General features: G+C 40.6%; 2 protein-coding genes across 2 annotated transcripts in view; one reads left to right on the plus strand and one right to left on the minus strand.

The window, feature by feature from the left end:
• fchsd2 (FCH and double SH3 domains 2) overlaps positions 1 to 4,371 on the minus strand; it is a 56,566-nt gene extending 52,195 nt beyond the window's left edge. Inside the window, exons 1-2 of the mRNA XM_079353219.1 lie at positions 4,012 to 4,371; positions 430 to 527 (exon numbers count right to left, since the gene is read on the minus strand). Coding sequence (XP_079209345.1) covers positions 430 to 527; positions 4,012 to 4,032 — 119 coding nt within the window. The 5' untranslated portion in view covers positions 4,033 to 4,371. The remainder of the gene's footprint in view (positions 1 to 429; positions 528 to 4,011) is intronic.
• Positions 4,372 to 8,833: 4,462 nt separating this feature from the next.
• On the plus strand, positions 8,834 to 11,155 carry p2ry2.1 (purinergic receptor P2Y2, tandem duplicate 1; the record flags this gene model as incomplete). The annotated part of the gene is made up of 4 exons (XM_079354750.1): positions 8,834 to 9,149; positions 9,986 to 10,154; positions 10,466 to 10,811; positions 10,888 to 11,155. 4 exons carry the CDS (start codon positions 8,834 to 8,836, stop codon positions 11,080 to 11,082), a joined length of 1,026 nt encoding a protein of 341 aa, XP_079210876.1. The 3' UTR covers positions 11,083 to 11,155.
• Positions 11,156 to 12,888: the final 1,733 nt, after the last annotated feature.

Raw genomic sequence — 12,888 nt, forward strand, 5'->3', positions numbered from 1 at the left:
AGAGCTGGGTTTTTTTTGTTTTTTTTTACTGCAACGTTTTCCGTACTCTCAGTGGCGGAACATCACAGCTGAGTGGCCGATGTTCCCCGCCGGAATTGCTAAAAAAAAAAAAATTCCTCATTAAGTAAATATTCCTTCGGAAAGTTATTTGTACAGAAAAAGAAAGCTTTCTGGATGCTTTTGCAAAGTCAAAGCCGTGCAAAACGCTTCAGGAAAAATTCTTCCCAGAAGGGCTCCTTTTTCCTTCCAGCTCACCCAAACACCCACGGTGAATGTCTTACCCTTTGAGCTGTGTATCAGTCACTGATCTCTCCCTCAGTCATTTCCATACTGTGCAAAAACGACCAGATGTAAACTTCTCCGAAGCTCTTTGTTTTCATGCTGTGTCTAAAAAGCAGCACTGTGCACGTGTTCTACAGATGGTCTTACCTCATGTCTTCCAGCAGGTCACATTCAGTCTGGTGTTTAAAGTGCAGTCTTGTCATCTGCTCCGTGTGCATATTTTTCAGCTCCTGGGTCACTTTGACCTGGAGGAAAAAAAAAAAAAGACAAGTCAATGAAAGGATGTGTCATTTTGTTGAATCAGTCAGTTAGGATGAGTATTGTATCAATAATCTATAGGTGAGACGATAGTACAGAAAATACGCTCAGTCCTTGCTGAAGAAGTATGACGACCTTAAACGTTTCAGACGCGTGAGTCCCTGCTCAGTGGCCAAATGTTGTCAATCGGTTAAATGTCGCATGAAATAACCAAAGTCCACACAAAAGTGCTAAATATACACTGTGAGCACAGCCACAAGGCTTTGGAAGGTCTCTATAAAACCTCAAATATACTGACACCTTTAACAAGTTGTGAGAGCTCTAGGTGACATCTTCAAATACCTTTTTTTCAAGCATTGGCTTCAACACAAATAAAAAACGCCAGACAAACAAAGAATTAATCAATCAATTCACGTGTCCTCTCTGTATCTCTCTCACACACACACACACACACACACACACTCTTGTGTAATAGCCATCACTGTAACAGTCAGTGTCAGGGCAGTGATGGGGATTCTGGAGAACGCTCTTTGCAGTCTGAGGTGACAGGAGGAACTGTGCAGCCAATAGAAGCCCTTCAAAACAGACACACTCCATGTTCATCGTGTGTGTGCTTAGAGCAAGGGCTATAACCTGCAATGATTCACACAGTCTGAGGCAAACAGTCAACAGAGCTACAGTTCACCCTTACTATGCACCACACCACACACACACACACACACACACACACTCTCTCTCTCTCTCTCTCTCTCTCTCTCTCTCTCTCTCTCTCTCTCTCCAAAGTCACTGTGATGGTCTTTGTGTATTGTCGGTCTAATCCATCAGCTATTCACCAGAGCAACAGTGGGTAAATTCATGGTTGTTCTAGACAAAACAATCAACAACGCAGCACACACACACACACACACACTCTCTCTCTCTCTCATTCTCTCACACACACACTGCAGACTTCCTTTCTCTCGTGCTTTGAAGATAAGGAGGGAGTGGTTCATCACATTATCGGGGGGGGGGACTTCACCTCACTGATCAGAAAAACCTCAGCGAGAGAGGGCGCCAAAATGGAAGGGCAAAAAGGGTGACGGAGAGACGGGAGAGAAAATGCATGAAAAGAGAGAAGGGGGGGGGAATATGGAGAAGAAGGAGGGGAAAGGATAAAGCGAGCGATAGTGCGGATTGAAGAGAGGCGGTCAGTGAGAGGAAGAGGATGAAAGCATCCGTTAAAGCAACATGGTGGTGTTAATAGTGAGGCAAGGTCAAAGCAATACTGAGTATAAGAAAGGTTGTGGAAAAGGAGCAGAGCTGCCATGCTGGCTGATGCAGCAGGTAGGCCTTTACCACTGACACTGTCACAGCTGTATAAAGGCAAACATAAAGACTAAACCTGTATGAATCCCCACCTGCATGAACACTCCACAAATCTCAGTATGAACCTTAAAGAGTTCATCGTCTGAGTGGCTCCACAATCTTCTTCAGCAGTGACAGGCGATCAGGAGCGCTGCACGCTGAGCCACCACTTCGCTGTTAGCACTTTTTTTTTTTGTTCACTTCAGGATTCCTCTAAGTGTTCATCACAACTTTCAAAGGCCAAGCTGGTATGAAGAGGTCTCCTATAGCGTTCATATAAACTGGACTAAGTCATTGCTTCAAGGTTTTCTCCTATATAGGCTCTCAGGCTTTGAGAGACTGTGAGCTGCAGCAGCCAACCTTAGCGCACAACAGGTGCAGTTTGGTGTCAAACAAACACATATTAGTGAACTTTAAATGTCCCCGAAAACAGCTGATAATAATAATAATAAAAAAACATCTGTAAAACTTTCTCCTCACAGGTAAAACATGAGACACAAGCTGTCTGGTACAGGACTTTTATGATATTCAATAGAACGAGGTTGGGAACAGTTACTAAAGTCAACATCAAGATGAATGATGATTTTTTAATTTTTTTCCCCCCCAGAACAATGAATGTACGGCAGCAAATTTGCTTCTTGTTCTGTATGAACTGAATTACGAATGACTAAAAAAAACGTGTACGACACGTTAGTTGATTCATAGGGTAGAAAGATGTTTTTGTGGCTTTGTAATAACTTACGTCACCTTTATTAGCAGCCATCTTTATTTCAAGCCTCCTAACGCCAGTTTATATGAGAGACAAACAAGCTCAATCTGTAAGCAGATGTGCTGAGACACAGACAAAACGCTTAAGGGCCCGTATGTGTCGCACTGGGAGTGAAATTATTAGTATCTCACAGCCAAATACTGATAATACTCTGGCTGTGGAAGCTGGAGGGCTGAGTAGAAGTGTGTCAGCCACACTGGCAGAGAGTAAACACATCAGTACTTTTACTAATTCCCTTTTACTCCTGGAAGCATTTCACAGAAAATTGGATTGGAAAAGGGGGACTGACAGCTGACCAATCAGGTCAAACTTTAGTGAACATAAAGCTGCACTTGATCACACACAGGTTCAAGACAAACAATCGAGGCAGACTCTGTGCAGCATCAGTGATGAATGTGTCTGTGTTTTAGAGACATGATATGACATGTTGAAGGCCAGTGAGTGAGTGTGTGTGTGTGTGTGTGTGTGTGTGTGTGTGTGTGTGTGTGTGTGTGTGTGTGTGTGTGTGTGTGAAACCGACAGTATAAATGGCACTGGGGGAATATGTGGTAATTAAGAGAAAAGTGTGCAGCTAGGTTCACAGCCGACTAATTGGCTCTCATGCATCTATTTGAGGACACAGACACACATTTGTTGAAAGGAAAGGCAGCATCAAAACACGCATACACACTCCATCACATTCAAAATTGAAATATATGGGTGACTTTGGACCTTACCCACCTTATATACATAATTAGTAAGTCAGGAGGGCTATCAGATATGATCACTGCAAGCATGTCTCCTCAGTGTATATGTGCGTGTGCGTGTGTGTGTGTGTGTGTGTGTCAGCTCAGTGTTTAATGAAATAATGTGGTAAAAACTGCAGCTTGTGTTGTCCTGTCCTTTTAACATCTTTAAATCAGCGCAGTATAATTGATGCTAACCTCGACTGCTTTAACACCGATGACACAAGTTAACGGGAATATATGACCGTGTATTTGTTTTGTTGTTTTTTTTTCAGTTAAAACTTATTGCTACTAAATAAGGATAATGAAAGAAAGCACATAATCATAAATTTGCTCTGGTGCTTTGTCGTTTCACGTTAGCCCCCACATGCTAACGCTATCTGACGTTTGACGGCTCGCGCTCGCTATTACGGCTGGGCAGATTAATGTCACTAGGTTATCGACTAACCTAGCTAGCAAACGCTGCTAACGTTAGCAAGCAGAGGTCTTTTCTACTCCAATTTCATGTCGTTAACCTGCAGTATTCAGTTCGTTTTTTTAGTGAAACTCAACATCCACAGCTCAGGTTACTGTTCTGTTATCTCACCCCTATCGTCTGTTACAGCCCGGTTTAAACATAACGGACTCACTCACCTTCCTCGGCGGTGGCTGCATTTTGGAGTATTGACATGAATGGTATTTCCCTTGTCAGATGTATTGTAATTCCAAGAGGAAATCCAAAATAAGTGTTGGGCAAATATTTTGTTTCCTCAAACAAAATTCCCCATCAAGACGACAGGGAAGAAGGACAGTTGTTAAATGTGTACTCCGGCGGCCATGATGATGACAAATATCTGGTTTATAGAGAAGAAAAAGTGAAGAAGCGAGGAGAGACTCGTATTGGTAGAAGGCTGGTATACTGTACTGTGTTGTGAAGCAGGAGGAGAAGAAAAGCAGAGGCAAGGGATGGGGGAGACATTAATGGGGAACCCCTTCAGGAACTCAGCCCAATTGCGCCCCAAAGTGGCGCAGAATTATATAACATCTGGTTTGCAATAATGATAAACAGCGGCAGAAGAAAGACATCCTTTTTTGTTCTTTCTTTCTTTTTTCTTTCTTTTTTTTTTTTTTTACCTCGATCAACATTTGTATCTAGATTATTTCAAATGACGGGACGGGATACTTAGTGCGTTTGTATTCCACAAAATTGGACTATGCCTTCTCTGGGCAGCATGCTTATTTCAAAGCTGCTGCTGAGGAAGAAAAAAAAGCCTGACACTGACAGGATGAGGCTGCGTCCCGCAGACCTGCATAGCAACAAGAATCCGCAGTCGATCGAAGAATAATCGATCACACACTAGGACCGACTAGGACTTGGAGAGCAGGATCTTGAATAAAAGCTGAAGACAGATCGAAAAAGATTCAAATTGAGACACTTTGTTTTTGCAGGGGGGTTTTTTTGCAAACAATTGTAAAGAAAAAGCTGATAAAGCCTGTCTTTCAGGTGCTACGAATATAAATCCTAGTAATAACAACAATGCAACTCATGTGTGTATTGTGCCATTGTCTAATAGCCTACATCAAAAGTCTACCATGCATCAGACAGTTAATACAGCGGGGTCATTGGGTTCATTTGAATTGGGTGCAAAGCTGTGCTGAGTGGAAAAAAAAGGAATGCATCCCAGTGGAGAGTGAAGACATGGGACATGGTTCGATAAAGTGTCTGTGAATCTTTGTGCAGCCTGTAAGCTATATGTTGAAATGTTTTGCCAAAGTATGATACAAAAAAATATAAAGTATGTGCATAAGATAATATTGAATCAGTTTTTTTACCTCTTCCACAACATCTCAGAGGGAAATATTGTACCACCATCCATCTCTTGATTTATCAACTAGCCTCAGAGAACAAATATATTCTCCTACTTAAACTAAGCATCTTGGATTAGCTAAAAAAAATACATCTGGAGATGAAAATATGCATATAAGCAATGATATAAACAGATAATGTAGAAAATAATGCATTGTTTTAGATTAAACTAACAAACCATATACAGTAAATTCATTAAAATTGGCACAATCTTGAAAAACGGCAGTAAAAATGAAACGTGCAGATTAATACAGCAGCATTAATTCATAAACATCAAACACAGTAAAAGGAATGCATGTAGCATTTACAGTTTCAAACGTTAGCTGGGGACATTCCAGGACATTTTGCAGATGAGTACATACTTTACATGAGGTTTATGTATATTCTTCTATTTATATTTACTCATACTATTTTTCAAATTTGTATTTATGTTACTATTGTATTCTTTTTTTTACTATGATTTCTGTATTGCTGCTGCAACACCCAAATTTCCCCATTAATAACTTATCTTGTCTTAGGTTTGTTTGCTTTCTTGTGAAAACGGCATCACCCCTCACCATTCCATTGTGCAGCCCCAGTTTTTTAAAACGTAATTTGCCCAGAGCTCTCACAGCCAAGACTTACTTAATACTGATGGAAAGAAATGCAGAAAATAATGTCCAGAAATACTTTTCCCTCCAACCAACCAAAGTTCATCACCATCATGTCTGCTCTTTTCTTAACGATTACTCGTCTTTTTCTTTATTTCCTGTTGATGGGTTTCATCTTCCATAGAAGGATAATTCCTCTACTTTTTTCTTTGTAGACTTTAATTGACAAGCTCTGTTTTTCCCAGCTTTAATGCAGTGCAACAAGATTGTGTGCTGTTAGATGGGGGGTCCCTTAGTGAAATTTGTAAATTTTGGCTTAAGATTGTGAGCTCTGTGGGGCCCCCATACTGGTCTCGGGCCCCAAGCAGTTGCCTGCCTGTTTGTTGACAAGCAGCACCTCTGGCAGGTTTCAAGGTAACAAGGACTTACAGTAACAAACAATTGTTGAGGAAAAAAAAGTACTGTATTTGGAAGCACTACTTTCAGATATACAAAGACTTCAAACAAAATAAAAACGTAAAAATGAAAGAGCTCGAAGAACCAGTGTTGTACTCAGGCCTCGGACGTGCCATGATCAAGGTTAAGGCTGAGGGCCAAGTAATCATTAATACACCAAGTTTCTGGGGCAGGTAAAACATTAAGTTCCCTTTCTCACCTTTTCTTCCAAACTAACACACACTTATTCAAACACATACACACAAACACCAACTCACGTTTTGAGGAACCAAACACGTCTCCTAACACCCCTGCATGAAACTCTTCCAGTGGAACGGGGGAAATGGCTGAGGGGCGTTGTTGAATCATTTTGTATTTCTTAGGATACTGCCAGGATGCTTTGGGTTTTTGATTTCTCTTATGTATTGGCTTAGGATTATCGACAAGTTTGAGCCATATTAAGGTAAGATTTCTACTAGCAGTCAAACACTTCTACTGAATGTAGAAGAATGAGTAGATTATTAGTGAAGAAACCCACTGAGCACATTTGCCTGAGGGCTGTGAAGTCACAGGTAATGGTGTTTAAAATCAAACATTCCAAGTGACACTTTATGAAGTTTTTTCATTTCCTTGGTGTAGATCTTTTTTGGCTTCAAACTGATGTGGAAAACTAAGACAATGTATGTTGTTATTCAGGAGTTACACGTGTGTCATTTTTAAGTGGTATACCTTTTTTGTCAATGTTTGCATTTGTAATGTATGTTTTTAAGATCATCCTGTCCAGCAAACACATCTGAAAAATAGTTTAATAGTCTGACTGAACAGTTGGGTTGTGCATGGCCCCTGTCAAAAAAAACCCCAAACAACACAAATCTATAAACTGAATTTAGGAGGCCAAATTACTTTATTATTTTTAATAGCTAAAAGAGAATTTTGATAAATTCTTAGTTTTTCAGCCTTAAATTTGTTTTTTTGTTTTGTTTTGTTTACCAAGCATAAGGAAAACCAATATTTGAACAGTTGCAGATGTTGACTTCTGTCTGGGTAATTGTCCGTTTGACAGAAAGACCAACAGACCAACAGCCTCCGGGGCCAACTGTAGACGCACTGCTGCATACAGGCAACAACTTGTTAGACTAGCACACACCTCCGCAGGTTGTTCTTAAAGACATAACCACACCGTATCTACTCATGAAGAATGAGGAAACATTACACACGGTGAACAGGAGCTTGTCATTGAAAGATAAAAGCATTTATACAGGGTGAGTATTTTCTTGTTTTAAAGGTTTATTTGGGGGGTTTTTTATGCCCCTTTATTTTAGAGATAAGACAGTAAAGAGAGAGAGAGTAGAGATTCACATGCGATAAAGGAGCCACAGGTTGGATTCAAACCTTAGCCGCCTACCTTGTGGATCACAGCCTCTCTACATGGGGTACATGCTCAAACCACGAGCCTACCAGCACTGCAGTTTGAACATTTTCACATTTTAAGTGTTTCATCTTAAGTAAGGTAAGTAAGGTGGGATCAAACTATACTACAGTTTACTTCTCGGGATATTTGTAGGTAGGTCATCCGGTTGCTCTGACTTGGTATTGCATGTACACCTCAGGTCAACGAATTTGAGGGAACACAAAATAGACCACATGCTATCTGTTAAACCTGCCGCTGTTTTGGAGAGAAAAGAAGGTGGGCTTAAAGGGGTCCAGGCAGAGTGAGTTAGAGGCATTTTGGAGAAGTAATGTAGAAACAAGAGAGCACTGTAGGTTAGGGCACCTAAGAAACAAGTAAGTGTGCATGCACTGTTATTTCTGTCACACGCTTCACATGACCGGTTTGATCTTGAGTTTGTCAGAAAGAAAAGACAGATTTGTCATGAAAAAGAAAAGTGGAGAGAGAGAGAGAGAGACCCAGGTTAAGTGAAACAAAAATGCAGCAGTCATTGCTGAGGGTAAAGAAGCATAGTTTTAAAACAAGGTCTGGTTTGAGTTATAAAGGTATTCCTCTGTCTCTCCCTCTCACAGTCAGCAGCCTTTGGTCAACTTGGAATTTAAGTACAAGGATAAACGCTGCGTCTCTGGTTTAGAGCAACACAAAGTAAACTTTTTTTTTCTTGTAGACACAAAGTCTTTATCTGAGTCCTCTGCAGCAAAGATTCTTGAAATCGTTGGAAAATATTGACATTCGATGATTGTTGGACCAATAAGTTTACCTACTTATTTATGTTGCAGTAATGTTGAATTATTGTAAATGATTTTTTTTTTGTTGAGGTGGTGGAACAGTATTATTACATCTATATGTTCATTTATTCATTGAGAAAAAGGGATTTAGAGTTACATGTGGTGCTTTTCTTCTCTCTATCTCAAAATATTTTCTCATTTACTCAACTATCCACTCAGCAAGACCTCTGTGAAACGCACATTGACTTTGAATAAGATGACTCAAGTTATAAACTGCTGAGGCAAGTCGTCTAGTCATTCCTATTTGCTTTGTTCCAACATAGTCTGTTCCTGTATTGTAATAACCTTAGTGGTGGTCATAATTTTTTTCCTCTGTATCTTTTATACAGGTGTTCCCACAACCAAGATGGCCACCAACCACAGCAATTACAGCGCCTTCTACTGCAAATTCAACGAGGATTTTAAATATATTCTCCTTCCTGTCAGCTATGCCCTGGTCTTTGTTATTGGCCTGGCACTGAATGCTACAGCCTTGTTTGTGATCTTCCGCACTAAGCGCTGGAAGCCCTCCACCATCTACATGTTCAACCTGACGATGTGCGACACGCTCTACATCTTCACCTTGCCCTTCCTCGTCTATTACTACGCAGATGAGAACGACTGGCCCTTCTCTGAACCACTTTGCAAGCTCATACGCTTCCTGTTTTATGCCAACTTATACGGTACAGTTCTACCTTGGCACGTTTAAAGGAGGATCCTTCTGGTTATCCCAGAAGGATAACCATTAAATCGTAGGCGATAGATTGGAGAGGGCAAGAAAGAACATGTAACGGTATAGAGCCATAACAGGCTTCCTAAACTAAATTAACTAAACCACTGCCACCAAGCAGCTGATCGAAACCAAAATTGTGCAGGAGAGCCAGAAAACACGAAACAAAAGGGAAAGGCTGCCAGAAACACAAAACATAACACAAAAGGCTGGAGTCTGAAATGTACTGTCCAGCGTCCCAAGTTATATACTGGGCAGCAGGCGATTGAAAACTAAGACACACAAAGATCTTAGGTGGTGTTAATATATACACACTGACAACTTCAGAAAACACACAAACAACCTCTAATGAGTCAGTACAGAGCACTGGAGACTGAGGGGTTATAAAAGCTCCCCACACCTGGGCTCTATCAGAGCCAATCAGTGTGAAACACACCTGACTGCACACAGTAGAATGTAGAGAAACACAAGGATAAAAAAAAAAAAGACAAAATAAAACAGGAAACACTGAAGACTCAATTAGGAATCATTAACACAAAGAAACACACAAGGGAAACAAGCAACAACAGGAAGGAATGAGCCAAACTAAAACAATAAAGGGAATCTAAACTCTGAAATACACAAAATGAGAAATACAACAAGACTACCCAACAATATGGAGATGTGATTTCACTAATACTTAAAAAAGACACCACTGATTCAGAAAATCCTTACTTTCTAATGTGTACTGATCGGAAGTCTAAACATGGCATACAAAAAGATGTTAATACATTTCTTTGATTTTCGCAGGTTCTATTCTCTTCCTGTGCTGTATCAGTCTACATCGCTTCATTGGCATCTGTTACCCAGTCCGCTCCATGAGCTGGGTCAGTGCACGTCGGGCCAGACTGGTATCTGTGGCTGTGTGGGCCATTGTTTTTTTCTGCCAGGCACCTATTCTGTACTTCTCAAGAATCAGGTGATTAAAAAGAGTAAAACGTTATTTCTCTTTCTTCCTGTTTGAATTATGTATTGCCTTCTTTCGTGCTTTCACTACAGGTGTTCTTTGTCCTTTAATTCACAGCTTAATCAATTATTTTTTACTGTGTGAATCTTTCGACTATTGATTTTTGTGGCACACAAATTCTACCAAGCACCTTTTCTTAGTGGACTTTAACAGGACTCACAGGATGAACAAACAACTGACTATTTAACCCATTACAGTTTATGACCCTCTTTCATCACCCCTATCTCCTTTGGACCAATTTTCATCCATTTCTCCTTTATCAGGGATCGCAAAACTGGGCGGGTCTGCTACGACACCACAAGCCCAGAGCTTTTTGATGACTTCCTGGTGTACAGCTCGATCATATCAGTTCTCATGTTTGCCGTGCCCTTCATGGTGGTGATGGTGTGCAATGGTCTTATGGTGCGGAAACTTCTGGAGCCAGGCTGGGGCTCTGATGGGGGACCCGATGGCGAGAGAGGGGGTCTCTCAGCTAATCGCACCAAGCAGAAATCAGTGAAGATGATCATCATTGTGCTGGGAACGTTCATGCTCTGCTTCCTCCCTTTCCACCTCACTAGGAGTCTTTACTACTCCTTTAGATATCTAAGGCAGCTCAATCCAGCCCAGGTGAGAGGTCAATCACTTTTAAGTTGAATGAGTTATAAAGACTATGTGAGCTCAGTGTGTAATATATGTTCAACAGATCAGCTGTACTTTGCTGGAGGCCTCCAGTGTGGCCTACAAAGTGACCCGACCCTTGGCCAGCGCTAACAGCTGTCTTGACCCGATCCTTTACTTCCTGGCTGGACAGGATGCTCGCAGTAATCTCACCAAGAAGACCAAGGCGTCTTCTTCAAGAGCAACAAGTGTGAGCCGATTCTTAACAACAAAAATCTGATGCAATACCTACAACTTACCCTTAAATGTTTGCCAGCTGACAATTCAACAAGCCCAGGACTTGGTTGGGTTGTAGGAAAGTGAGTCCAAATCACGAAAATACTTATTTACGATCCTTCGTGTTTGTCAAAAAGAAAGGCTGAGTCTAAACAAGTACACCAAGCACATTGCAATTTCCCTTAATAACCAGATGAAATGCTAGTTTATATTTGATTCCATTATAGATGACTGAAGGAAATGAATCATGCATATTGAAAACTTAAATCTCTCTGGAAAATGTTTGGTTTGTGATCCTGTTGGTAACAGCAACTCATGTCTCTTTGCTGACTGTGTCCCATCGTCGAAGTCGACTTTTGTTATCAATCATTTTTGAAGCAAGATTTCTTTTCTTCAAATCTTCGACAGTCCTGATGCAATGATTTCCAAAGTGGGGTCTGGGACCCCTAGAGGGTGCCTGGAGTTATGACTCCATTTTCACAACTGCACATTTTGTGAGAGGACTTCCAGGTAAATACAAGACATAATAAATACAAGACATAAAGTGAATCTATACCAGACGTTGCAAATCTGAAAGTCTCATGTTACAGTATCACTTTTAATTACTTCCTCTCTGAAAGTGGCTTTAGTTGTTTTTGTTTTTGTTTGTTGTAATACAAAGGAGGTTCTGTTCTGTGCCTTTCACAGCCAAGGGTTGAAATAAATTCTAAAATTGTAGGAATTTGATAGCAAAGAGCATGACTGACAATGTAATTGTATGTTGTAATTATGGAGAGGGACGGGGAGGGGGTCTTGAAAATGTTTTCCTCTCGTAAAGGGGGTGCAGAAAAAGGTTTGGAAACCACCGGTTTAGTGTATCACTCTTTGAGAACCATGGATAATCAAAATAAAGCTGTTTCTGCAGCTTGCTGTTCGTGGCTTAATCTGACACCTGTCTACCCTGAAGCAGAAGTTGCAGGCATTAAAAACAACAATACAGAAAAGGTCAGTCTTTATGCTGATGGTCTTGTAATTTCAGTCTGTTTCATATCCAGCTAAAAACTCCACCCAGGAGCTTTCAGACGTTATATTTATAACATTATCAAAGTGTGTAATGTTCAGACAGTTAATGATTCTATAGTACTTGACAATACTGCCCTTGAGGTTTGTACAACATATACTTGTATCGGGAACACGTGGCTTTTTTCATTTAATACTGAATTTTTGTTTGTTTGTGTGCGTGCACAGGTGTCACTTTGTGTCACCCATTCTGAAGGAACTAATAATGTTTTAATAAATGTTGACAAATGTGTAGTGGTGGTAAACTTTTATTACACGTGTCTTATACCTTACTGCAGCTTGATGCCATAAATTGTGTCACGTTCAATGTACTTCCTAATGGCTCAGCTAATTGAGTCTATCGTAGGTCGTCTATGGGTTAACCCATTTAACATATCAGCCAATTGGTTAAACGTTTGGAAAGTCTGACTGTAATTTATGGCAAGTAAGCAAATCACAGTTTGACTCAGCCTCTTGGTTGTGAATACTTTACATGATCAGGGATAATTGTATCTGTCATGAGCACAAGGCTGCCACTAGGGGGCGATTCAGCATAACAAACAACACAGCCGACAGCTGATCAGACTTGATTCTTCAGTTGTCCAAACATCACTCACACGCAAAGAGCTAACACTAACACCCTTAGGCAACATCTCACAACCACGTCAAGCCCTTTACTCATACTTCCCCAACAAGCACCACAAACAAGGCATTTAAAATACACCTCTTTATTTCAAGAGTAAAAACAGATCATACAGAAAAATGTCATGTT

The sequence above is a fragment of the Symphodus melops genome, assembly GCF_947650265.1.
Source record: "Symphodus melops genome assembly, chromosome: 10".
Classification (NCBI taxonomy): Eukaryota; Metazoa; Chordata; class Actinopteri; order Labriformes; family Labridae; genus Symphodus; species Symphodus melops.